At 35.7% G+C, this 27,946-nt stretch overlaps 2 protein-coding genes across 14 annotated transcripts in view; one reads left to right on the forward strand and one right to left on the reverse strand.

Annotated features, from left to right (window-relative positions):
- Window positions 1-8,153: 8,153 nt before the first annotated feature.
- On the reverse strand, window positions 8,154-20,233 carry clic5b (chloride intracellular channel 5b). Of its 2 annotated transcripts, none has more exons than XM_059512199.1 (6): window positions 19,652-20,233; window positions 12,804-12,913; window positions 12,346-12,471; window positions 11,845-11,951; window positions 9,195-9,376; window positions 8,154-8,511 (listed from the first exon to the last, which is right to left on the reverse strand). In XM_059512199.1, exons 1-6 carry the CDS (start codon window positions 20,165-20,167, stop codon window positions 8,347-8,349), a joined length of 1,206 nt encoding a protein of 401 aa, XP_059368182.1. In that variant the 5' UTR covers window positions 20,168-20,233; the 3' UTR covers window positions 8,154-8,346. The 2 variants fall into 2 exon arrangements, with proteins under 2 accessions (XP_059368182.1, XP_059368183.1); XM_059512200.1 differs by lacking the exon at window positions 19,652-20,233 and adding an exon at window positions 15,571-15,813.
- Window positions 20,234-24,719: 4,486 nt separating this feature from the next.
- The window catches only part of mark3b (MAP/microtubule affinity-regulating kinase 3b), a 52,344-nt gene continuing 49,117 nt past the window's right edge, over window positions 24,720-27,946 (forward strand). For 4 of the 12 annotated variants that reach the window (XM_059512203.1, XM_059512212.1, XM_059512208.1 and 1 more), the window contains exon 1: window positions 24,720-25,346. In XM_059512203.1, the coding sequence (XP_059368186.1) occupies window positions 25,296-25,346 (51 nt within the window). In that variant the 5' untranslated portion in view covers window positions 24,720-25,295. Of the gene's footprint in view, window positions 25,347-27,377; window positions 27,638-27,946 lie in introns of those variants that run through there. The other 8 variants (XM_059512201.1, XM_059512204.1, XM_059512205.1 and 5 more) reach the window with 6 other exon arrangements.

The raw sequence follows: 27,946 nt of genomic DNA on the forward strand, positions 1-27,946 counted from the left end.
AACTACATCTTGAGCCTCAGCCAGTCGCAGAGGAGCAAAGACATGTTTCTCGTCAAAGAAACGGCCCTATAAACCTTTTGAGGTGACTGAGTGTTAATTGAGAACTAATGAACTGGTAATGCAAACCGGTCAAATAATGTTTCCAGAGAGCTCCCACGATGAGTGACATATAGTCCCGGTGACATTATACCTATTATATCTGATACTGTAGTTTGGAAAACGAGGCGCAATCCTGCCCAATGTTGCAAGCCAAACCGTTTTATCGATGCCCAGGTCTGGTACTCATTTAGCCCTGTCTCCAAATATCCCAATGCATGTTATTATATTAATGACAGATTTTATGGTTTATGACTGGAAAGTCAAACTTTCTCGATTTCCTGTGGAGCTTGCGATGATTTATATGGCTGAATGATAAAACGAATTTTCTTGACAGCCGAGGACTTGCGAGAGCTTCTGTGGGTAAAGCCGGGCTCAGGAACAGCAGATTGTGCTCTTATGTGGAGAGATATATCGTATGATGGAGCACCGAGAAGGAAACTCAGCTGTCCCGGTGTCGTACGCAGGCACCAAGTCATGTCCTAAATGAATTAGGGTCCTCTCAGGCGCAACTGTCTCCGCATGCAGCCACATCCTGCCACTACAGGAAGAGCAACATTTCCATACTTGAATGAAAAACTGAAATGACAATCTGTTTTTACTGAGGCTGTAATCACCCTTTCTGCTCACCATATGATTCCATGTTGAAAGCTAATGAAGAAAATCTCTTCTACAGCTCTGGCTTTGATCAATCACTTTTGAGGAAAATAATAATACAGCGGGCTCCATTATTCAAAATGAAATATAGCCAAGTAATAAATGTCTCATATAAAAAAAAATAATATGTGCATTCTCTGCACCGAAATAAGGTCATTCACTGAAAAAAGTTTTTTTTCAGTTTATAATATAAAGTAAATAAAGTAAGATTCTGTAGAATTTTACAGTGTTTTTTTTTTCAACTGCTTACTAAAACAAACAGCAGAACCACACACCAAATCTTGATAAGCCATAAGCAGATTCTCAGTCTTTTACACTTACACTCTCGGTTTTCACACTTTTTACACAACACAACACACAGTTCTCTATATGTGACACCCAAATGTAACAATTAGTTAATATTATGGCAAATGTGTTTGCAAATGTTTTCTTTTGAGATGCTTCATTTTGCAAGATATGTGAGGCATTTTTCATTTTGTGTGTGCAATTCTTGGATTTGTGTGTACGTTTTTGAAAATGTAAGCAATTGAAAAAAATCATACAATATGAATAATGTTTAGGTACAGTAAAAAAAAAAAAAAAAGGAAAGGAAACTTATATTATTTAATCGTTTTATGGGTTAAATCTGGTAAAATAGCTATTTAATGATTTCAGGTTACCATTTTTACAGTTTGTTTATTAAATGCATTGTAGGATATAATTATGGCTTTAAAAATGTAGCAATTCTAACAGTTTTATTATTTAATTTGACCAAAATATCAACATTTATTAACATTTTAAATATTTTAAAAGCTAAAAATTAATGCTTCAAATTTCTGAACAGACAATCTCTTTGTGTATGTATGTATATGTGTGTGTATATGTGTGTGTGTGGGGGGAGTAGCTATTCATTGATTGTTTTTACATAGCCTATACTTTTACTACAACAAATACTACAAATGAAATACATAAAAGGTAATATATAATTGTCTTTGTTTATACAAAAAAAAGAAGACATGGTAGAAGCTGTGTGTATATATATATATATATATATATATATATATATATATATATATATATATATATATATATATATATATATATATATAAGGAATACAAATGTCACCCAATTTGTAGAATAAACCCAAAAGTATCCAATTTCTCTGTGTTTGTGGATCTGGAGCGGATCTGTATGACAGGGCTCGTACTAAACCCTACTGCTCGGCTTTGATGTCCAGTTCGTCTGCCAGACTGGAGCTCTGCAGAGCCAGAAATCCCTCTGGTTAGATCGTCAGCTTTCTACCGAAGCCACAGGCGTGTGCCTGTCAGATCAACAATCTCCATCAAATCCCACTGCTTGTCAGTCACATGGCAACTTCATTACGATTGTGAGGAAAAACCTGATATTTTGTTTCTCCAAGAAAACCCTGGATTTATGTTTCTTCCACTTTGTCCTAATTAAAATGATATAATGCATTTGTGTCAGAATTCGGGAGACCAGTTCATTCTACTAGACCACAAATCAACAGTAAACTTTCATGTGATCCTAAAAACTAAATATTGCTGAAATCCGGATAGGAACTGCAAACATACAACCAAAATGAGGCTAAATAGGGTGACTCGCAAGAGTCTTAGAAGTTCAGCAATAATATATGGTTTTGTATACTCAATTAATCTTAAAATATCCATTTTTTACTGTCGTGAGCTTTAGAACTGACTGTTGTTTATATGGTCGAGTCACTCAGACACTCATTCAAACACTGATTCATTCTCAACTGTTACTGATTGTGGTAATTTAATACGTTGCTCATTTGGTTCACAGTGCAAACTTTGTTTGGACACAGTTGTGTACAATTTAAGATATGTGTCTGGCTGTGCCACAGACACATTGGTCAAAGTTTGATTAGAATGGTGTGTAGCTTCAATATCTACTACATCTACTGGATATGTTCTGTAACTGCATGCATTGAGAAAAGGTTTTAAAAAACATGGTGATAAATTAATCACAATTATGGTCAGGAGTCAGGGTTTTATTATTATTATTATTATTATTATTATTATTATTATTAATAATAATAATAATAATAATAATAATAATAATAATAATAATAATAATAATAATATTAACTTTTAATAAGTGTCAGCTATAATACCAAGAGAAGAAGCTAAATGCTTTTTAGAAAAGAACTTGTAAAATTTATACTTTTAAGAAATTCTAGCTGTTAAGATTATTAAAGATAGAAGCATTGATGGCTGAAAGGTGTATTTACTAAACGTTTGAGGGGTCACATGACCTTATTTTGTGTATTTGGTGTAATGCAATGTGTTTATGCGGTTTAAGGTTAAAAAAACACATTATTTTCCACAAAATGTACATTATTGTTGCTCTGTTACATTATTGTTGTTGTTATTTGAATCATTAGTGGCAAATTATTTAAATATGAAAACGTACTTACAGACTGTCCTTGCAAAGTTGGAACTGCCCCACTTTATAGAAACAGACACCGGCATTGTAGGCTAGTCTTCCAGGAAACATTCCTCGTTCTCCATAAAATGTGCTGCACACAATTGAATGTTTAGGTTGAACTGTTCTGGAACAGTGTTGTAAATACAACTTAACCACTGATTTCTAGTTGTTTCCTCTTTTGGAAGGCCAAGCAAAGTAGTTTCGCTTTTACAATGAAACAGAGATACTCCACGACATGGCAGCGGCAGCAACAGCGAGAATAAAAGTTCTTCTTTCTTTGCGTGAACATATGAAGTGACGTGAAGTGACATGATATACGGCCAAGTATGGTGACCCATACTCAGAATTCGTGCTCTGCTTTTAACCCATCCAAAGTGCACACACACAGCAGTGAACACACACACACTGTGAACACACACCCAGAGCAGTGGACAGCCATTTATGCTGCGGCACCCGGGGAGCAGTTAGGGGTTCAGGGCCTTGCTCAAGGGCACCTAAGTCATGGTATTGAAGGTGGAGAGAGCACTGTACATGCACTCCCACACCTACAATTCCTGCCGACCCGAGACTCGAACTCACAACCCTTTGATTGCGAGTCCGACTCTCTAACCATTAGGCCACGACTCCCCCTTTTTTTGGGCGGTTATGCAAATCTTCCAACATCGTGATGTAGACATGTTGGGGCATTTTTGAATGAGCCATTTTAGGAGGTTGTGGTTAACTCTTTACTTTAATAAAGAATATCTGGATTTTGGATTTGGATTTGAGACTTTAGTCTTTGCAACTTTACAGATCTTTATGCACCAAGAGACTGTAACACACCAAAGAGAAAGCAAAAATTTAAATTGCATCATATGACCCCTTTAATTACATTTTATTACAATGACACTTTGGCATTTGGTTAGAATAAAATTGTGTAAATAACGTATATTGTACATTAGGTTTAGCGAACTTGCAAACTACCTCAGTGTTCTCAAAGATTCTCAAGGATGTGCCACTTTAGGATCACATGATTATGATGTAGGCTACACCTTCTCAGTGATCGTCACCGTGATTTTGCCAAGTAAAATATTTTCAGGGATCAATATCTTTTGTTGATCCTGGATCAACATTACTGTTCAAAAATGTAGACCTAACCTAGTCTCAGCCTCAGACGTCACACCCACGGACCGTTGGCTAAATGTCTGATGCATATGGGACACAAAAGTAGAAACACTGCAGGAGTGTCGAAGACATCGTATTGGTTGAATTCTACAGGATTTCCGGGAGACGTGTGTGTCGCATTCTTTAACGTTCCGCCTGGAAACAAAGATGCTGTGGCACCAAACCCCCTCATGAAAGAAGAAAGGTGTAGCGTTTATAACTGTGATGATAAGCGTTTATCAGGAACAACTAAACACTGGAGTTTCAAAAGTATGTGAAATATTTAAAGTTTGCAGCATAGAATCTTTAAAATACATCAGAGAGTTTTACACGCTGGTCTGTTATTGTGTCAACATGTCTACACCCCGAAACGTGACGCTGAATGAAATGAACTGTAAATGGTTTTTTGACATGTCAGTCAAACTGCCTCTTGGCCGGGCCTTAGCCAGTGAAAGCTGCCATGAATTCCAGACCTTCAGCCGCCAGTCTGAAGGTCTGGCTATGCAAGACTAGACCTAACCCAATCCCTACCCTTTTTTTTTTTTTTTTTTTTTTTTTAAAAACATGTGCCTTAATTCTGATTGGTTGATTAGAATGTTGTTCCAGGATCGACAAGGATGTTGATCCAGGAACATCTTGCAGGCCAGCTTGGGGAAATAACGTTCACCCTCAGTTACCATGGCACATACAGGTAAAATCGCTATTGGCTGTGTAGAAGGACTGTTTCTAAAGGTTTATGCTTGCTGACAACACTTTGTAGCGTCCCTTCCTGTAGAAACACGTTTGAAATTCGCCATTGTTATATCGCATTTTAACGAAGCATTTTTAAAATTGAAAACAAAACACGAATCATAGGCCTCTTTGAGAGAAACGTGAATGAATTATGACAACAACATAAATTAGATCAGTTCTTCACACAAAACAATCTTTAGCCTTCAGAAAACCTGAAATATAGTACTATAGGCTGTGTTACCCACTTGCTTTTTGTCTTTTTTTGAGATCAACATATTACAATTGCTGTGTTAACATTAGTACAAAAGCTTGTTTCCAAATAAATGCTAAAAAGAAATTGCTACTTATTATCTCACAGTTCTGATTCTTTTCCCCTCAAAATTCCACGAGAATTGCAAAACAAACTCATGGGGAAAAAAAGTCAACATTGTGAAATTTAAAGATAAAGCTTAAACTGTCAGTTCTGAGGGGAAAACAAGCTTCCATACATCAGTCATATTTCAGCGAATTTTTACTTAGCGATGTATGAAGCACAGTTCTCACAAGTCACTTTTTTTGGTCATTGAGGCAAATTTGCATGACCAACTGGACATGAGTGAAATCTGCATGGAGAACTTTTTAACTCAAACATGAAATTCCCAAACATGCAGATGAAAATGGCTGGATTTTGTCCACAAAATTCCTCAGAGCAGCACTAAAGGCTATTCTTACAAAAATTTACAACATTTTTATTTTTAGATTAATTATTCCTTCCAAAAAAATACAAAATAAAAATTGATTCGCAAATTTGAGCATCGACTAGAGACGGACTGTCTCTGAGTGAGACTTGTGAATCACTTGAGTCTGTACAAACAGATTAGAGTTACAGCCCTGGACCAGAGTGAGACATGTTTGACATTAATGCTGCATTGTATATTATCAGAAACACTGAATGTGGACGCAGAGATCCAAGGCAGAGCATGTTTAAGAACTAATTACGAACCAGCGAGGCACAAGACCTATAGCATATTTTCTTACTTGTGTGGAAAAATATAGCAGGCTCCATTTATTTCTCTGCACTGTTATTTCTGGATGGCTCCTACTTCGGGTAAATAGTCCCATTCCCTATTGTAAATCTGACGGGCACAGGTCTTCGGAGACTTTTGAGGCTCTTTTAAGGAAAAATAGAGACAGGCTTGGATGGCTTTTGGCCATAATGAGAGAGTGGAAGCAAAGGGAGAGCTTTGATCCATGGCCTGAAAGCTCATGTTTAAATCTGTTAGCAGACATCACTCATCTTGCTTGGATGAAACAACCAGATCAAAGTCTGTTTCTTTGCATTTAATGGACAGTGAAACCCAGTTTAGATGTCTGTGACATACCATCAGCTAATATAATAGCCCTTTCACCACGTTAAGAAAATATATATACCTTTTAAAAATATATATACATGCATATTTATCTTCAAAAATGTATCTAGACAGACAAACAGACAGACAGACAATGACAGTGCAATGACATTCATGCATTTTCTGAGAGGCTTAAGTGTCCAAATACGCTCACAATGATCCAGAAACGTAACCGCACAATTAGCACTCATCATTCAATTACAATAAATATCCATTTCCTTAGAAACGGCTCCATAAAACGGTATCAATTAGCAAAAATGTGTGTGCAGGGAAAAAGAAATAATGCAAGTCGAACTGTGAAAATATTATTTTATTCATAGAGCTTCACTCGGAATAGGCCTCTCTGGCGCCACACTCTCATTTCATATCAAACGCTTTTCCAAACCACACAAGAGCAGGAGCTCCACAAGGACCTATCATGGGCCCTATGATATTCCAGCAGTGCTAAGTGGAGAGGAGGAGACCTGGATGAATGCCCGATCAGATTTCCTTATTCTCCATTTCGGTGGACCGCCGTGTGTTGTGAATCTCCTTTCCATCTTAGCTCGTTAATTTCCCATAAATGGGGTTGTGAATAAATATTTAAGTATGATATATCTAGCGCCGATTGATGTCAAACACTTTGAGATAAGCCAAAATTAAATGAGAAGAAGAAATGATACCAGTTGTAAGGAATAACAGAGGAAAGTCTGAACAACTTGTACTTTATAAGAAAATGACATCATGAGGCAATGAAGAATTGAGAATTTTGTATAAACCATTTGTGGAAACTAAAAAGAGCAGGATGTGTTGTGTAGAAATTATCATTAACTGCAATAATATGCTGTATTTGTCACATTGCATTAGTGCCTCATTAAATCATTATACTGTATAATTAAAAATGAGTGCTCTTTCAGAAAACAAAAATGCATTAAACATCCAGGGATTATATATGATTAGATAAAGCTGCCCAGGACAAACCAACCTTTTTCCTTTGTTCGTCCTGCTGCTCCCATGAGATCTTTTTATCCATTATATACAAATAATAATAAAAACATAACAGAAAGCAATATTGACAGATATTGTAAAACGGTTGGAGATGAAAGTGAACATTTCTTACAGATTTGAAATGCTTAAACAGCTGTCATGTATGATAGATAGAAAACAATAAAAGAGGTTATGTAATGCACCAATTCATGGGACGAAATAGGTTAAACAAAAAAAGGTTAAAAATGTATACTACTTTTCAAAAGTTTGAGGTTGGTGAAGTTTTTTTTGTTGTTGTTGTTGATTTTTAAATGATTAAATTATTATTTTTTTCAGCATGAATACATTAAACTTATCAAAAGTGTCAGTCAAGACTTTCAAAAGGTTTCTATTTCAAATAAATGCTGTTAAATTATTTCCACAATAATATTAATCAGCATACTGTTTTAACACTGATAATAATAATAAATGTTTGGCTTATTATTTACATTTATCAGACGCTTTTATCCAAAGCAACTTACAGCGCATTCAGGCTATACATTATTTATTTATCAGTATGTGTGTTCCCTGGGAATTGAACCCACAACCTATTGCAATGCTCTACCACTGAGCCACAGGAACTAGACATTATATTATAAGATTTCCTAAGGGTCGTGTGACACTGAAGCTGGAAATTAGACTTTAAAATATATTCAAATATATAATTTTTCACAATATTAATATGAGCTGATATTTTATATTCATATTTCATAATAGTTATATCAGAGTACCAGTCCTTATTGATTATCAGGATCCTGGATGAATGAAACTACTAACTTGTAGTTTGGGATCAACAGCTTTGAATTACATGGAAAACATCATCTCTTCCCCAAGAAATGAGCTACCCCAAGTCTATTTGTGTCAACTTTGTTCATCTGTTTACTTAGTTAGCCTTTTAGCCACATCCTTATATGCTAATTCGATCTCGTTGTCGGCAGCACAGGTGTTGGTGAACTCTTCTTGTGCATACGCATTGTTCAAGTAACGCCACACGCCTGTCAAATCACTTGGAATGTCGTAGTTCCGATATTTCTTGGCAACGACCTGCAAAAAAGTAAAAAACAAATGTAACTTACTTTTTAAAGATGTTTGACCTTAACTGTACTTCTGTAAGCAGAGCAGACTCAAATCTGCATCACATTACAACTTGCTTATACTACTAGACCATTACACTTCAAACTTTTAAAATGATTACTGAGCAGCAATCAGCATATGAGAATGATTTCTGAAGGATCATGTGACAAACTCATGTGATCAAAATTCAGCTTTGCATCACAATATTAAAAAAATGTATTTTAAAATGTATCAATATTTCACAAATATTACTGTCTTTAGTGTTTTAAATAAATGCAGCTTTGAGAACAAGAGACTTCGAAAACATTTATGGCAGAAATACACTGCAATCTTTACTGGGAATTCCATTCACTTAACAAAACTACAAAAAGTTACTTTAAAGTTAAAATAGCTTTTTTTTTTAAGATCACATGGATTATTATGGTTTGAGGTTTTGCTGGTAAGCAATTTCCCCTTAACTACACCATCTGGCAGCAGAACATATCTTCTCCATTGACTGTCCTCCATGAGTGCACATTTCCGCCAAAACTGCCATTGAGATTAATGGGAATGCTAACTGTTAGCTTTGTCCAGGTATTACAGGCCTCCTTGGTTACCCCCAAACACTGCAGACCAGCAATAGTGACAAGTCCCCCCTCAGCACTTCAGCTCACCTTCACTATGTGGAGCTTTGGCAGCAGGTTGCAGTCTGCCAGAGTCAGATCATCCCCGTCCAGGAACTTGCGGTTGGAGACCTTCTCCTCCTCCATGCTGTCAGCATCTACCTCTTCAGGCAAAGGATTGTTCAGGTACTCGTCCAGCTTCGTAAGTGCTTTTGTCAAACCCTTCTGCAGTGCTAACAAAACATCACACATTTCTTAATAACCAGTGTGTTATTGCACAGCATTTATATATATATATATATATAAATGCGTGTGTGTGTTAATCTGATTAGGTTGCCATTTGACAGTTTTTTTCTTATTAGTACAACCCGAATTCCGGAAAAGTTGGGACGTTTTTTAAATTTTAATAAAATGAAAACTAAAAGACTTTCAAATCACATGAGCCAATATTTTATTCACAATAGAACATAGATAACATAGCAAATGTTTAAACTGAGAAAGTTTACAATTTTATGCACAAAATGAGCTCATTTTAATTTTGATTTCTGCTACAGGTCTCAAAATAGTTGGGACGGGGCATGTTTACCATGGTGTAGCATCTCCTTTTCTTTTCAAAACAGTTTGAAGACGTCTGGGCATTGAGGCTATGAGTTGCTGGAGTTTTGCTGTTGGAATTTGGTCCCATTCTTGCCTTATATAGATTTCCAGCTGCTGAAGAGTTCGTGGTCGTCTTTGACGTATTTTTCGTTTAATGATGCGCCAAATGTTCTCTATAGGTGAAAGATCTGGACTGCAGACAGGCCAGGTTAGCACCCGGACTCTTCTACGACGAAGCCATGCTGTTGTTATAGCTGCAGTATGTGGTTTTGCATTGTCCTGCTGAAATAAACAAGGCCTTCCCTGAAATAGACGTTGTTTGGAAGGAAGCATATGTTGCTCTAAAACCTTTATATACCTTTCAGCATTGACAGAGCCTTCCAAAACATGCAAGGTGCCCATACCGTATGCACTTATGCACCCCCATACCATCAGAGATGCTGGCTTTTGAACTGAACGCTGATAACATGCTGGAAGGTCTCCCTCCTCTTTAGCCCGGAGGACACGGTGTCCGTGATTTCCAACAAGAATGTCAAATTTGGACTCGTCTGACCATAAAACACTATTCCACTTTGAAATAGTCCATTTTAAATGAGCCTTGGCCCACAGGACACGACGGCGCTTCTGGACCATGTTCACATATGGCTTCCTTTTTGCATGATAGAGCTTTAGTTGGCATCTGCTGATGACACGGCGAATTGTGTTTACCGACAGTGGTTTCTGAAAGTATTCCTGGGCCCATTTAGTAATGTCATTGACACAATCATGCCGATGAGTGATGCAGTGTCGTCTGAGAGCCCGAAGACCACGGGCATCCAATAAAGGTCTCCGGCCTTGTCCCTTACGCGAAGAGATTTCTCCAGTTTCTCTGAATCTTTTGATGATGTTATGCACTGTAGATGATGAGATTTGCAAAGCCTTTGCAATTTGACGTTGAGGAACATTGTTTTTAAAGTTTTCCACAATTTTTTTACGCAGTCTTTCACAGATTGGAGAGCCTCTGCCCATCTTTACTTCTGAGAGACTCTGCTTCTCTAAGACAAAGCTTTTATAGCTAATCATGTTACAGACCTGATATCAATTAACTTAATTAATCACTAGATGTTCTCCCAGCTGAATCTTTTCAAAACTGCTTGCTTTTTTAGCCATTTGTTGCCCCCGTGCCAACTTTTTTGAGACCTGTAGCAGGCATTAAATTTTAAATGAGCTAATTAAGTGGATAAAAGTGTAAAATTTCTCAGTTTAAACATTTGCTACATTATCTATGTTCTATTGTGAATAAAATATTGGCTCATGTGATTTGAAATTCCTTTAGTTTTCATTTTATTAAAATTTAAAAAACGTCCCAACTTTTACGGAATTCGGGTTGTACAATATATACATTTAAAATGACAGTATATACACTTCCATTCAAAAGTTTGTTAAATATATTTTTTAAAGATGTCTTTTATGCTCACCAAGGATACAACTATTTGATAAAAAAAATAATAATAAAATAAAGAGATATTTTTTCTTAGGAAAAAAATATTAATTAAAAATATATATTTTCTTTTTTTTTTATTTTACAACTGTATTTTTTCAGGAATCTTTGATTAATAAAAAGTTCAAAAGAATGGCTTTTACTTGAAATGTAATTATTTTATTACATTATAAATGGCTTTACTGTGACCTTAGGTCAATTTAATGAATCTTAAATCTAAATAAAGTAATTATCCTAAAATAAAAAAAAAACATACTGACCCCAAACTTTTGAATGGTAGTGTAAATATTAAATATTTCTATGGATGTATTTATTATTATGATTATTTTAAAAACATTTTCTTTGTCTGTACCAAGCTCCGTATGTAAGTTGTTTTAAATTCTGGCAAAACTGCAAATATTTAGTCATCATAGGTTATCCAAAAAAAAAAAAAAAGTGAGCATAAGTCCAGAACAGTTCTAATACATTTAGAGCTAAAATATGTAGGATGCTTACAGTACAATGGATTCCATATAGAGTTAACTGAATTTAACTTTGCGGAGTTTCAGTGTACTGACCAAAAAACAATATATCCATTCATTCATTCATTCATTCAATCAGTTTGATCCAGTTTGACATGCATACCTTCATTCGCATCTGGCTTAGTGTTTTTTATGAAAGCTGAGAACTTTGCAAATATGTCATTCCCAGCTGTGTTTGACTCCCTGTGACTGGCTGCAAGTTTGGGGTACCTTGGACACAAGAAAAGATACATAGAAAAACATGTGTCAGCGACGTATTCTTTACAGTTCTAGTTCACAGTGGTTTAATGCGATGTTTAATACAATGTACATTGCAAAACAAGTCTTAACGGGTGGGATTTGATTCAAAAATGCTAATTGTAATTATATAATAAAAATACAATTATTTTGATAACATCTTTAGTTCATTTGCACTGTGATGCTAGGTATGTCGTTCTTAGTAAAAGTACTGTAATAGATTGAATTGTTGTTTACAGTTTTGGTGCTGTGTTTGACCATGATTGATGAAATCTGGTTCCTGAAGCAAAACCAGTTGATAACCGCAGGTTTAGAGTTTCTATACAGTCACGATTCGTCTCAAGTGTATTTGTAAAAATGAGCTTACTTTGGTGGAGCCAAAACCCCCTCCAGAAACTCCTCAATCTTGTTAATGTCTGTCTTCACCTCACCGTTGAAGGTCAAGAAAGGAGGGTGAGTGCCTGGAGCCAAATTGTGCAAATCTGCTGGTTTCCTGAATAAATAACAATAATAACAACATTTTATGAACTTCTAAATTTTATTACTCAACCATCCCAGCATTGCAATGCATGCAAAAAAAATAGGCATTAGACTCATTTCAAAACAGATTATTTGTCTTTTTTTTAAATGCTAAACTATATTTTCTTGCTTTGACCTTTAACAGAGAAAATGGATTATGTTATAATAACTTTAATAACTGCATATGACATTTGTTAGGATATTAACCAATAGAAATGTTATTTAATAACATGAAAATGAGGTATTTGTTACTGACATTTATATAATGTTTCATGTGATTTGAGCTCAGATTAGTGAACTTCTCACCTCTTCAGGTCAACAGTGGTGACGTTGAAGACCACACCTTTGAGCCAGAGGATCATGAAGAGGCGTTGGGAGAATGGACAGTTTCCGATGCTCTCGCCATCACAACCAGCCTACAAACACAACGACACATCTTAACATATACATCACCTCCAGAGTGCACCTCTACCTCTTACGGCCAATAACATGAGCCAAAGATGTGGTGGAGACCGGTTCTCATGTTCTATCTAGACAGAAGAGACTAGATCGAGAATGATAAAGTGTCATAGCCCCCCCTGCTGCTTCAAGGTTTCAATTAAACATTAAACAGAGTTTACCTGCAAATTACATTTTCTAATAAAATAGTCGCTGAAGGATTGTGTTAAATGAATTCTATAATGTCTATTTTAGTTGCATGTGTTTTATATTATGTGAATATCTCAATCCCTAAATCACATAGGATACGCATATATTGCAGGTGAGCTGCGTTCACTGAAATAGTAAACATTATTATTTATTGTGTTGCACATAGACATTTACAGTTACACTTATATTTAAGCAAATGTCTTACATTGCATTTAAGGTATACATTTACATTTGATCAGTTCTTGCATTTCCTGGGAATCAAACCCATAACCTTAGCATTGCTAGTGCCTGATATATGACATGAACTATTCCACTCAAGAACTACATGTTATTCAGTGACATTATTTTGTAAAATGGTACAAATCACACGTATGGGCAGGTGGAATTTTGCTAAAACCTACAGAACAGTTTTAACCCTAAAATTGTTATGGCTTAATTATTAATCCCAATGAATTTCATAATTTTGTGAAGTGAATGCCTTAAAAAGATAGTTCACCCCCCAAAAAACTATTTTGTCATCATTACTCACTCTCAAGTTGTTACAAACCTGTATGAGTTTCTTTCTTCTGTTGAGCACAAAAGATATTTTGAAGAATGTGTGTAACCAAACAATTGACGTTAGCCATATGGAAAAAAATACTATGGAAGTAAATGGCTATTGTCAACTGTATGGAAGAAATTCATACAGGTTTGGAACTACATCAGGGTGATTAAAATGATGACTGAATTTTAATTTTAATTTTTGAACCTTTAATTCTGTTATGTCAGGAACATAAAACATAATTTATAGTAGGCAAAACGTTAGCTTTAAAAAACGTATCTTGATGTATTATTTTTGTTTAACCCACATATTTTATTTTTTACACAATAAATAGTTTTCAGTTCACAATCTTATTCTGATCAATAATTATCCGTACCGCCGTTGACCTCTAGAGGGCGCCGTCTCCCTTTTAAAATACCCTGCTTTAGACTGGACATCACTAAACTGGGACAAGCAGCAAGAGCAAGTTTTAAAATCTTAATTGAAATGCATATTTTTTATTTACTCAAAGTTAGTATTACAGAATACACAGTTGCACTAATGTAACTTTATTTAGTGATAAACACTAATGTTCCTCATTATGGAGAGTACAAATGACCCTGGTTAACAGTGAGTGACAGTGCTACTGTATGTTACAGCAGTGGAGATCAGGTGTCCCAAAACAGCAGCACCACTATCACGAGACCATATAGTTTACACTGTGACACAATACCCAACACAATATGAATTATGCACACTGCATTCATTAACCACAGGCCTGGTTGTAAGAAGAACACAGTGAGTGCACTGCTGACAGATATATTATAAGTCCACTAGTGAAAATACTTCTATTTTGCATCTTTTCTACTTTAACAGTTTGTTTTTATTCCACGGTTCAAAAGGAATCATGGGAGTAAATGCATTGCATAACAGTCAGATAAGTGAGGCAGATGGTATGTGAAAGGTCAGAGCACTTCCATTTCCACTCATCTGTCCGTTCTGGCAAATTCAGAACAGAGAAAGTACTGGATGCAGAACAATGACCTGCTACGATCTAGAAAGCACAGGACAATAGGCCATTTGCTATAGGACCGGTTCCTCTGTTGGATGGCAGTTCAGGGCTGTAAACAGACAGATATTGACTGACTGACAATGTCTTGTGTACAGGATTTATATTGTTAAATAGACAGATTAATTCTTGGAAGATGATTTGTTTGTTTCTAAAATTTAATTGCTGCCATTGGAACATTGAAATGCATCCACTTTAATCATATAATCATAATTGAAGCATGCAGTATTGCATTGTCAGTGTATTTGTAAGTTTGCTTTCTCATAGGAAAGACTTTTCATATATTTGCCATTTTACCATAATATTCATATTTCAGATCCAATAAGCTTGTTGCATTGTTTGTAATGATAAGTAATACTTATAAATTGTATTTATTTTGCATTTGTGTGTTTGATGGAAAAAAGTTGTAGTTCAGTAATGGTTGCTGATCTTACATCTACCTGATAGTATGCAAAATATATCTGTACCATATGTATGTATGTCTACATTATATATACAAATATATACATATATATATATATTTCATTATATTAATATACATTCATTTATTGGTATCAATCCTTAGTATTTTCACACTAATAATTCCAATACCCAAATATTATTAAACACCACCTAAAAAATAAAATATTATTTTAACACCATTTTTATATATAACCGAAAATCTATAACCAATGTGCAAGAACTACTGGCAATCATACATTACTCTACTTACAGCCTGGTCATGACCTTAGTCAAATATGCAAACATTACTCTAGAACAATTATTGAGTTACACTGACTTTATAAGAGCCTCATAACTCCAAAAAGCTCATTCTAATGCTGGATCTCTCGCCTTACCTTGACAAACAACTCAATATCAGGTTCTTGAGCGTCTCCCATTGTAAACGCTTTCTTTGATTCAGGTATCTCTCCTGATCTGTCACCTACATCCTCCCAGCAGTATTTTACAGATATTTTGGGTTAAATTACAGCGTTTAGCCACACGCTCTCTTAGATTCTGTTTGTTCTGCTCTTGACGGCTGGCCAATGGCACCAGGTGTTGTGATGTCAGCTAAAGTCCAGATGAAAGGTGAATCTAGCTCTCTCCCAAACATGGGTGATGTAAAAGATAGGGAATAGGTGAGAGGCTTTAGTTGGGGGTGGAGCTTACTTTGCCCTGCCCCTGCCACAAATAGCTCTGATGAGTTTGAGTGACAGATGAGAATAAACTAGAACTGTAACTGTGATGTTGAGAGATGATATTGAAACCATCTATGAAGGTTTGTGTTTTAAAATAGGCACTTGATTATACATATGCTGCAAATAAAATTTCACATCTAAAAGACAGAGTTGTGTATATAATCTAATTGTTAGAGTCTCTGCCACGAAACTCTTGCACCATCCTGTCCATGTGTAACTATGTGACATGTTCATGGCCCAGAAATTCTGAGTAGAGGAATGAGCCACATGCAATTTTAATGCAGTCACAGGCAGCACGCTGGCAGGCAACGGCAGGTTATATTTGATCATCTTGTGGAGCCCAGGAGAATAAGATTCCCTGTTAAATATTTTATGAGCTGGCTTTGGTTTATAGAATGAATTTGCATTCAAAGTTTTCGGACGTGACTGATATGAACCAGTGAAATGAAGATAACTCCTTGTTCGAGCTCTTGTTCTGTCCAGGCTGGACTATTGCAATGCTCTGTTGGCAGGTCTTCCAGCCAGTTCTATCAAACCTTTACAATTACTCCAGAACACTGCAGCAAGATTAATTTTTAATGAGCCGAAAAGAATACACGTCACACCTCTTTTTATCAATGTGCACTGACTACCAATTGCTGCTTGCATGAAATTCAAGGTATTAACGTTTGCCTATAAAACCACCACTGGCTCTGCACCCCTTTGCCTTAATTCATTACTTCAGACTCATGTGCCCTCTAGAAGCTTGTGTTCTGCAAGTGAACGCTGCTTTATTGTGCCATCCCAAAGAGACACAAAATCACTTTCACTGACTTTCACGTTAAATGTTCCCTCCTGGTGGAATGACCTGCCCAACTCAATCCGAGCTGCTGAGTCCTTAGCCATCTAAAAGAATTGGCGAAAAAAACATCTCTTCTATTTTTATTTGACCCTCTAACTAATCTAATTCTAATTCCATTCTTAAAAAAAAAACCTTGCCCCTTCATTTACTGCTTGTTTACTTGGAAAAAAAACTAACACTAGCTTCTCTGCTCTTTTTCTATTCTGTTTGTTTTCTTTTTATTTATTGTACAATTAACAAAAGCAAAAAAGGCCTCTAATACTAGCTTGCTCTATTCTTTTTCTATTCTGTTTTTCTTTCATTATATATATATATTTTTTAAACTTGCTAAGTGTACTGTGTTAAGCTGAATGAGACTTGTTGTAGCATTTGCATATCTTTGCTCTTTTGTTGATTTTGAATGCTTTCAGTGACCTCATTTGCAAGTCGCTTTGAATAAAAGCGTCTGCTAAATGACTAAATGTAAATGTGAATGGTCTATTTCTGTAGCTTCAGACTGCGGTTCTACTTTTACATGTGCAGTGCATTACAACGCAGCGTGTCTCCAATATTGTAAGCATCTTTGGGATAAATATGTTACCAAATTATTAAATAAAAATGTAACATTGCATTGGATCTTATAATCAAATATAGGTGATCTAACTATCAGGTTATTTAAGGTGAATTTTACCATTAAGTGTACTGTAAGTTGCTCTGTATAAATGAATTGGTGACAAATAGTAGTAAGAAACAACCAGAGTTATTATACTTAACCAAAACTAAAAATAAATTTAAAACAATTAAAATTCAGATTGTACTCTAACTAAACATTCTTAGCATGAGTCTCAAACTCTTTTTTTCTTTTCATGGCTCAGTTCCCAACAGGTTAAATGTAATCACTGCATTAAATAATTAACTTCTGCATCGTGCACATTTGCCTGCATGTTTTGGCTGAGCTAAAGTGCTTAAACTGTTTAAAATAAATATTTTAAATATTAAAGGTCACACTTGAAGAATATTTCACAGCCTGGTGTTCTTCTAATCAATGTAGCATGTGGGAGGATCCGATTACCTCTATCTGATTATCACATTGATGATGGTGCTTGACATCTAAGAGCCAGAAATGGCCACTAATGTCAAATCAGAATCGTTTGCCCCTGAAAAAATAGATTTTCATTCTATATATATATATATATATATATATATATATATATATATATATATATATATATATATATATATATATATATATATATATATATATACTGTTTTTTTGCAACAAGAGTTAAAACTATTGCATACTGTAAATTCAAGTAAATGTGCATTTTAAAATGTCAATATTGAATCTAATCAGTAACCACCAACATCTATAACATTTAGTAAAGGTGGCTGTGTAAACTTCGATCATAACCGTCTGCCTTTATGCGTAGCCAATAAGATTAAATTCTTAACCAAGGCCAGCATTTGCTTTACAAGTGCTGTAATGGATTTTTGTTTGCAATAATTTATGTGAGTTCTCTTGTAGTTTTTTTAATAAAAGCAGCCTTGTATTGTTCCACTCAACAACAACTTATACTACTTTATTCCTGATTTTTTTATGACTATATGTGGCCATAAAGTAGTTATGTAATGTTTGACTTGTACTGAAGGTTTCTTAAGAGCAAAATGTGTATCACGCCCTGGTGCATCTATGTCAGTGCATTACATTTTTCAAATACTAATCAATAAAAATATTTTTTTTCTTGATGCCATTGTTAAAGTGACACATCTGTCATGGAATGTGATTTAAACTTGAGTCTGAAAAAGTCTCAATTCCACAATCACGGTTGCTCAGCCTGTGATCATGTGCACAGACTAAAGTGTTCCACTATCAAAAGCAAAGAGTAGCCATGAGTTGATTTACTCAGGTCAGGACTTCACCCTGGTTTCCATGACTGTACGGATCCCCAAGTTAATGATTATTTACTTTGCCTGTCACAGTGAACCTTCCAGAGGAAATGCAATCAGTTCAGGATGTCTAAGACTGTGAGCAAGCACGCAAACGTTTGAAAACCTTATTGAAGTTAATGATCAAGAGGAAAATGTCACCTGAATGAATCATACCAATCTTTTTTGTCCATTTTAGGCCATTGTGCTTAACAGTGATTTTTCTGTTGAATCATTAACTATCTGATACATCAACCTGTCTTTGATATTTACATCCATCCTCTTTTTTTATTCCTGTTACTGTTAAAACATTTTTTTTTTTCATTTACATAAAATATAATTAATTCATTATTATTTGGGTTTCCCAAATAAGGTTTTGTATATAAATAATATAAAATAAATAATAATATTATTAATAATAATAATCATTTAAATTAGATTTTAACAAAATTAGTTATGTTTAAAAAAAAAAAATATATATATATATATATATATGATGATTATAATTTGTTAGCATAATTTATCTGTATCTCAAAAAAAATCAACAAAAAAATTACTATTGACATAAAATTGTATTTAAACACTCAATTGTTAATATTTCGGGTTAAATGAAAAACAAAGTTAAATTAAATCAAAAGTAAATACATTTGATGCTAATTTTTATAAACATACATTTTATTTAATTTAGTATAAAAAAGAAACATAACTTGCTACGTTTTTACATGCTGAAATTAAATAACATTTGAGTATAATTTAGGAAAAATAGGGGTTCAGTGTTAAAAAAAATTGTGCGTGTTTAACGATTCATTTTCAGGTTGTCTTCACATTGTTTTCAAGGGCCAAAGGTGGGCAGAAATATGAATGCTGTTATAAACCACACCCAACTGACCTTCACGTTCACATATCACCAACTTTAAAGCCTTCTTATTTTTAAAAAATAAAATTAAAAGTTCAGGTTATTTTATGCAGACGTCATAAACCCACAAACCTTACCTTGACAAAAAGCGCAATATTAGGTTGATTCGGGTCAGGAACTGCGGCTGGCTCTTCCACGACGTTGTTCTCGACGTCCTTCAGGCTGTAGTCAACTACCTCCTCAGGTTCTGGAGATCCGTCTTCTGGGAGACTGTAAGCCATGAACAGGTCTTCGTGGACCAATGAGGGCTGGTCATCACACGGGTCTCCAGTTTCCTCTAAAGATGAAGATCCGTAAACATCTCCATTCGACAGAGAGGTCACCATGATCTCGCTTTCGAGCTGCTCTCCTGGTTCATTTGTGGGTGAAGGCTGTTCTTCTTCTTGTTGTTCCTCTTGAGATGTTCTTCTCGTATTCATATAGTCTGGAGACGGGTGATTGACCGTGCTGTACAGCGGTTCCTCTAGAATTTCCTTACTCGCGCCTTGATTCTCATATTTCCGTTCTGGGTTGTTGTCATATGGCTTTTCATATATGTTTTCTTTTGTCTCTTCTATTTGTTCATATATGTTTTCTTGGACGTTTACGGCCATGATTAAAGCTCTTCTAGGACTGTGGAGAAGCGCGAGGAGGTCTGGAGAAGTTGGAAAGCCAAGCCTCAGCCCTCACCTGTTACAGCGGAAGATGACAGGTCACTTATAAATGAACTTTGCTCGATGACTATGTCATAAAATGTGGCGCTATAGGGACATATCCCGTGTCCCACTAAATTGTCCCTAGCAAAAATTTTGATAAAACAATTATGTAGCCTGGCCTAGCCTATATGTTACCACTGTTGTTGTTTTAATTCGAGCACATCTGACATAGGACATACCCATATCATTGATATTACCTTATAAATAAGTAAATACGCTAGAAACCGCGCGCTATAGCCTACATTTAAGAACATAATTAGCCTGTAGCCGAAGAGTTTATGTGCACAGTTCAACTTTATGTTGTTAAACTGAATTTACAAAGCAAAACTGTCAGCTGAAAGATCCACAAAATAAGTAAATTATAAATTAATTAATATTAACAACACTAAAATAAGAGCGTGTTGTTTAGTCTGTCTGTCAGTCAGATGTGCGTGCGTGTTTGTATAATAACAGTATGATCCAGGATCGCTGCAACTGCTCGAATTGTTTCAAACTAAAACTTCATTCACTACCAAATACCTGATCAAAAGAGCCATTCATTTTCGAATTACTACATCGCTTGTAATGATTTTAAAAAGCACGTAGTGGTGGGTGAAACTGAGCTTTTCGCAACTCCGAATCGGTTGAATCATTGCATCACAAAACGATTCAATCGGATCTCGTATCGCAAATCATTTAATTCCAATCGGGACTTTGGAGCGCATATTACCAAAGTCCTTTCAGGCAAGTCGTGCCACTCGGCCGCAATCTTGGCAACGCCTCCGGGCAGCTATTTCAGAATAACAAGACCAGGTCCTATCTAAATGAATGGGCAGAGAGTCAGAACTGCACTTTCACTGGTAACCAGGACATAAAAATTGCATGTATAGAAACAGCAGTGAAATATGATAAAAATCGCCAAAAAAATTTGGTGACTTTGACCCAAAATATATTTTAAAACGCCTTTTTCTCCACAGGTTATACCTTTACTACGCATGCGCAAGGGTTCCTGAACTGTGCGCATACGTCAGTGGAACCAGACGATAGGCTTAAATGTTTCCCGGCTTGACTGTTAAAAGCAGATGATTGGCTTTCCAGCGGTAGGGGCGGGACATGTGCACACAACCGCCATCTTTGCCGTTATGTGTTTTCCTTATATAGTTGTATTGAGGATTGAGGACGTGGCATGTCTCTTATAAACTGTCTCTGATATTACTCTCAGACCCTTGGTGCATACAGATAACACTAACAGTAGAACATTAATTAAAGATAATAAAATATAAAGGACAACTATAAAAATATATAAATAGGTCATGTAAAAAGAAAGATAAGTAAAGCAGCACAAGGCACATGGCAGATAGAGTGCAAACCAGTGAAGTAAACAGTGCAGATATAATAATTGTTTAGTGACTAAAAAAAAGCTTACTCAGTCTGATTAAAGTGTCAAAAATCTCAGAGAGTCATTCTTTATTTAAACTGACAGAAGAGGTAGTTGAATGAGGTCAGTTAACTGCTGAATGAGGTAGTGGGCAGACCAATGCTGTACAAAGTGTCTGGTGCAGGTCCCAGTGTGTTAGTGGGAGCTGGTGGGGGTGGGGGTGGGGGTTGCTGAGGTTTAGAGTTTAGTGGTGCATGGGGAAAAAGAGGGGAGGGGAGGCAAGGTGAATGAATGAATGATGAATGAATGAAGCTGTCCTTCAGGCTTCTGGTCCTGGCCTGAACTCCCTGATGGCAGCAGACTGAAGAAACTGTGTGACGGGTGGTTGGGATCACTTGCGATGCAGAGGGCTTTAGGGGTGAGATGGGTTTCATAAATGTCCTGGAGGGAGGGGAGAGAGAGATTCCAACGATCTTCTCAGCTGCTCTCACTATGCGTTGAAGAGTCTTCCAGCAGGACGTGTTGCAGGCGCCGTACCACACAGTGATGCAGCTAGTTAGGATTTTGAGGGATGATTTTGTCGAATACTAAACTGAAATTTGTGAACAGCATTCTGACGTATGAGTCTTTTTTCTCTAGATGTGTTGCTGAGTGAAGGGTCGTGGCGATGGCATCATCGGTCGACCGGTTGGACCGATATGCAAACTGGAAGGGGTCCAGGAAGGGGGCAGGGCAGACTTGATGTGGTGCATGACTAGCCGTTCAAAGCACTTCATGAGATGGTAGTCATTAAAGCAGGATGGAAGATAGAATAGATAGAATAGAAAAAGAATAGAGGGATCTAGTGTTAGAGGTCTTTTTGCTTTTGTTAATTGTAGAATAAATGAAAAGAAAACAGATAGAATACAAAAAGATTAAAAAGCTAGTGTTATATATATATATATATATATATATATATATATATATATATATATATATATATATATATATATATATATATATATTAATATATTAATTAATATAAATAATGTAAAAGTTCTAGGCCCTATTTGTACCCTTTGTACCTTTATATTTTTTATTTAAAAATATATTGGCCACCCCTCTAAACATTTTGGATGACACAAAAATAATACAAAAATAATGTTCACTAAAATAATACAATTAAATAACATGTTCATTAAAAAATATAAAAATATTATAATAATAATTCCTGAATCTCAAGTGGTGTTTGAAACACAGCGTTTTCCAACATTGTGTTTTAAATTACAGTTTCACCACATATGTCAGCATAATATCACACAAATGATTCAGTGGTTGTTATGAGCTATTTCTGAGAGAAGTACGGGGAATAAGCTTATGTTAAAATGTGTTTATCGTTCTTTTTTCGTTACACACGACAAAGCCAGTATTACCTGTTTGTGTGTATTTATCCACTTACTTATTTGCTAAACAACAAAATCATAAGCCCTCAAAACTTTCCTGGAACGTCTTAGAATTAAGTCTTATTTTTTAAATGTATTATTTGAATATGTATGATTTGTTTTAGAAAGTATTATCTGAGAAAATTTATTATTGAGGGCTTTTGAGAACTATACAATTTGTTTTTAAAAGAAAATATTTTAAAAAGTAAAATAAAATTCCTTTCACCTGGTCTCTTCTCCTGCCTCTGCCTGTGTACCTCATTCTACACTTTTGCCATAAATCACAACCTCTACAAGAAATCCTCAGTTATGACCACTAGGTGGCAGTGAGTGATCAGGTATATTGAAGACAACAATCCAGAACTACACAAGTATCAGTCCGTTAGTTAATTGCAAAGATACTGCAATTAAAATATCTAAAGATACCTTCTAACATTCATTTTAATAATTATATACTTCATAAAAATATTTTTAAAATTATATTTAATGCATGATTGGTTCCTTTGATGTTTGATATTTAAATATTTTTAAATACATTGAAAAATGTTCAAGTTTTAAGTTTGGACACAGTTTATCACCCTTAAATTTTCTTAAATCAGGGAATTTCTGATGAAACTTATGAACAAGATTTATTATACGTCTTTTTTGAAGGGGTCATCCAGCCATTAAACTTGGGAAGAGGATGTTTACATGAAGACGATCATGTGAGAAAGTTCCCTTAACTTTTTTTTTGTTTTTTGTTTTTTTAGGGAAATCCAGTTTCACATGTACACATATGAGCTCATGCAGTATATACTTGGTTTAATTTCTTCATTAGAATGTGGCAGCAGAGGAGGTGCACAACTAAAGATGCAGCTCATCCACTTTCATGTCAGAAACAAAAAACACAGCAAAATTGCCTTTGTGGGTATGATATGTGTCTGTGTTTATCCAGACACCATCTGCCATGCAGCATGACTGCTTTTCCCCCTTAAAAAGCCTTAAGCTCTATTTAAGCTTTTGTCAACCTTGTACAAAAGAACCCTAAGTCAAAAGAGATGAACCTAAATTTAATCTACTTATAATAAGCACATGACCAGACAGACAGACGGATAGATAGATAGATAGATAGATAGATAGATAGATAGATAGATAGATAGATAGATAGATAGATAGATAGATAGATAGATAGATAGATGGATAGATAGATAGATAGATAGATGGATAGATAGATAGATAGATAGATAGATAGATAGATAGATAGATAGATAGATAGATAGATAGATAGATAGATAGATAGATAGATAGAGGTAAACATTACAAGAAAGTAATAGTGTAGTGATTTTCATTTTATTTAATTGTTCAACAGTATTTACTTTGATGTTCAATGTTGTAGGCTACTATGGTAGGCTACATGTTCAAAAACATGGTCAAATATTCACTTTTTCTAAAGTAGTAACTCGTTTTCCACATTCCTACATGATCAGGGTCACGACCGTCACTGGGATGGGCGATCAGACCATGGAGCACTAAGTTACTTTGCCGGGTTTTTGTGCGACAGGTACATTTTTCTCCTTAGTAATCACCCCAGCAACAACAAACAGCGGGGCGCCGGCCAATGAGCTTGTGCAGCCGCGTCTTTGCTCACTTCCTCCGGCTGCGCTGCCGCTGCGCTGCGCTGCGATGGGTTTGGCTTGGCACCATCAGCCAGCACGCAGCCATCTTGGACCGAACTCTGTCTGGATGGGCGAACCCCACGCTTCTGGATGGGAAGAATTTAATCAACCTGGAGTGATTTAGAGCTGACTGCCTGGAGCCAAAGGACGAAACTGCGCATTCTGAAAAATTATATTAAGATCCAGAACCGGGTTTTATGCGGACGCCCCCTCCCCTTTTCCTTGTCTGAACGCTTTGTGCAGTTTCTGAGGGGCCTGAGAACTGTTTGAGCTCGAGTTTAAAATAAGCACTTCAGGCAAAGTTTTTTAAAGTAATCCAGCGCAGCATATTGGTTATGACCTGCTGGTTGCCAGATCTTTGTGGAGAGTTGCACCTTTGTGTCACCGGTGACCTGTTGTGCCGTTATGCGTCTGGATAAATTGTTGCATTCATCTGGATCTTGTATTTGTGCTGGAATTTACTGTTGATGTTGATCGAATCCATGATCTTCATCGGCTGGTGGCCGGCAGCTGTCCACCCTGCGAACTGAAGCCTGCTTTGATCAGACACACTTGGACTGCAGGAAGCACTTTGGAGATAAAGACACATTAAAATGTCAACTAGAACACCACTACCTACTGTCAATGAGAGAGATACGGAAAACGTGAGTATGAATGCCGCTGAGGTTGTCTGGAATGTCTTTGTATGTCACAGCCTTCATCAGGCTCAAATTCATATTCACGCTACATATGTTGATGATGACACTAGTAGCAGAGCTGTGAATGTGTTTCCAACACTTGTGGTATTCTGTGAAGTTAGGGATCTCATGTTTTTACATTGTTTCATAGGCAGGTAGTGTGCTCTGCAGCCGCTGTGACATAGTTTTAAAAGAATAAACATCAGGGCGCATGACGGCGTGACTCACGCACAGCTTCACTCCGCAAAAGAACTGTCAAGTCACCCTCATGAGACTTCCTGTAACAATATTTCCGATACAGAGTAACTATATTTCCGCTGGAGTGATGCAGTGTAGCGGTATTTCTGCTGATATCATATTAGTTCAGCTACAGTGGTACACTGATGCAGTGTAACAAATGTTTCCTATAGTGTGAAACATTTTTTTTTGGTCGGGTCGAACATTTTTTAGTACAGTGTAACAATATTTACAAATTTAAAAAAAATCTGATTAACAATATTTCTACTATAACGATATTTAACAATATTCCCAATACAGCAAGAGTGTTTCCAATATACAAGTACAATGTAACATTTTCTGTTACAGAATGATGTAGTTTAGTAGTATTTCTTTTAGAGTGACAGGCTATTTTACACTGTATTTCCACAACACCGATACTTTTTAACAATGTTACTGCTATAGAGGTATAGTGTAACAATGTTTCTTATAGTGTGAAACATCATTTATGCTCAAGTGTAATCATTTATCACAACAAAGGTGCAGTGTAACAATATTTCAGCTACGTTGTAACAGTATTCATGCCATATAGTATTCCATAGCAATTTTACAGAGTAAAACTATTTCAATATAATAATATTTAACCATATTTCCAATACAGCATAACAGTATTTCCAGTACACCGATTTAATGTAAAAAAAAAAAAAAAATGTTCCTGCTACAAAATTACATGATACAGTGTTGAAGTATTTCTGCTAGTGATAATCATACACTGTATTTCCACTACAGTGATGCTTTGTAACAATATTTTTGCTACAGACATATAGTGGAACAATGATTCCTATAGTGAAAAAAATATTGTTTCTGTTTAATTTTTTTTTTTTTTTATCAACAGTGATTAAGTTTAACAATATATTGGTTACAGTGTAACTGTATTTCCACTACATTGTTGCTGAGTAACAGTATTTCCGTTATGAAAATATTTAACAATATTTCCAATATACTGTATCAGGGTTTCAACTGCACTGACACAATATTACGTTATTGTGCTACAGGTTACAAAATGATACAATGTATGTACCATTATTTCTACTAGTCATAATGTTACGTTGCATTGTATTTTTTACTACAGTGATACTTTGAAACAATATTTTCTCTACAGAGGTACAGTGTACCAATGTTGTGTTCCACTCAGTATGTCATGTACACCAGTGGAATCTGGCATCTTTTCAAAGTTTAGAGACAGTTCATACTTCAGGTTTAAATTTGTATAAGGAAAGTGCAGATGATGTAGCTAATCACATTTGAAGTTTTTGTTTTAGCTGTACCCTGTAGCATTTTTTTCTTTTTCTTTTGCAGTTGACATAGATAGTTGTAGTATCCAGTAATTTAAAAGCACAAATAGTCCATGTGAGCAATTGATTCTTTAATAAGAGGTCATAAAAACCACATGCATGACAAAAATACAATAATAAAAAAAAAATGTTGCTTTAAATAATTTTCGATTAAATAACTGCTGCGTGACACTAAAGTTGACCATAACATTTTGCAGTGATGTGCAGTGTATAAATTTCATCCATAATAATAATAAAAAGAATGAAAAACAGAATTTTGATTGCTCCACTCATTTAAAATGCACTTTGAGTTACAGTGTCTATAAAAAATGCTGTATAAATGAAGTTTATTGTGCTGGAGCTCTTGTGCGTCATTGGTTAGAAAAGGGCCACACAGATAAGTGAGGAGACCTTACCTGCCTGATTATGCAGTCCCACCATTGGTGAGCCCTTGAGTGACGACTTTTCCCTTCCTTGCTACCCAGAGAGAGTTAGAGAGAGAGAAAACACAAATCCTCTGCACCCGTCAGACATCTAACGACAAGTGTCAGAAATGTTTTCATGCTCCTCTGAGCATTGGTTTGTGCCGGGTGATCAATGAGCTGTCAGCTTCACAAAAACGGACCGCCTGTCAGTTTCGACGCCATTCAGATCGCCAATGCTAGAATGAAGGGCTCCCACTCTGTCAAGAGGCACCGCATAACTATAGTAAGTGCTAATTACTCATTCTAATTAGGCTGATTAAATTTAGGATAGAGGGAAAAGGCTGATAGTAATGAGCCTTTTGTAATGTGCAAAGCCATTCAGAGTCAGAGAGGAAGCAGATTTGTTGACACGGTTTTAATGTATAATGCAATTGATTCCCGTCCAGACTGTGAGATTTTAGAGCACATTTGCAAATAATTAATCAGAACCACAGTGAATATTGTGATTAGTCCCTTAAAAGGTGTAAACCCCATTGATTTTGTTGCAACACTGTGGCTTCATCAGATATTGACTGAAGCTGGATTGAGACAT

Source organism: Carassius carassius, chromosome 27, assembly GCF_963082965.1.
Source record: "Carassius carassius chromosome 27, fCarCar2.1, whole genome shotgun sequence".
Classification (NCBI taxonomy): domain Eukaryota; kingdom Metazoa; phylum Chordata; class Actinopteri; order Cypriniformes; family Cyprinidae; genus Carassius; species Carassius carassius.

Excerpts from the sequence above, each read along its gene's own strand:
- clic5b (XM_059512199.1), bottom strand. The coding sequence starts at position 20,167 with ATGGCCGTAAACGTCCAAGAAAACATATATGAACAAATAGAAGAGACA. Across the intron at positions 12,914-19,651 it reads ATATTGCGCTTTTTGTCAAG|GCTGGTTGTGATGGCGAGAG; the intron begins GTAAGGTTTGTG and ends TTGTGTTTGTAG. Across the intron at positions 9,377-11,844 it reads TAAGCCAGATGCGAATGAAG|CACTGCAGAAGGGTTTGACA; the intron begins GTATGCATGTCA and ends ATGTTTTGTTAG.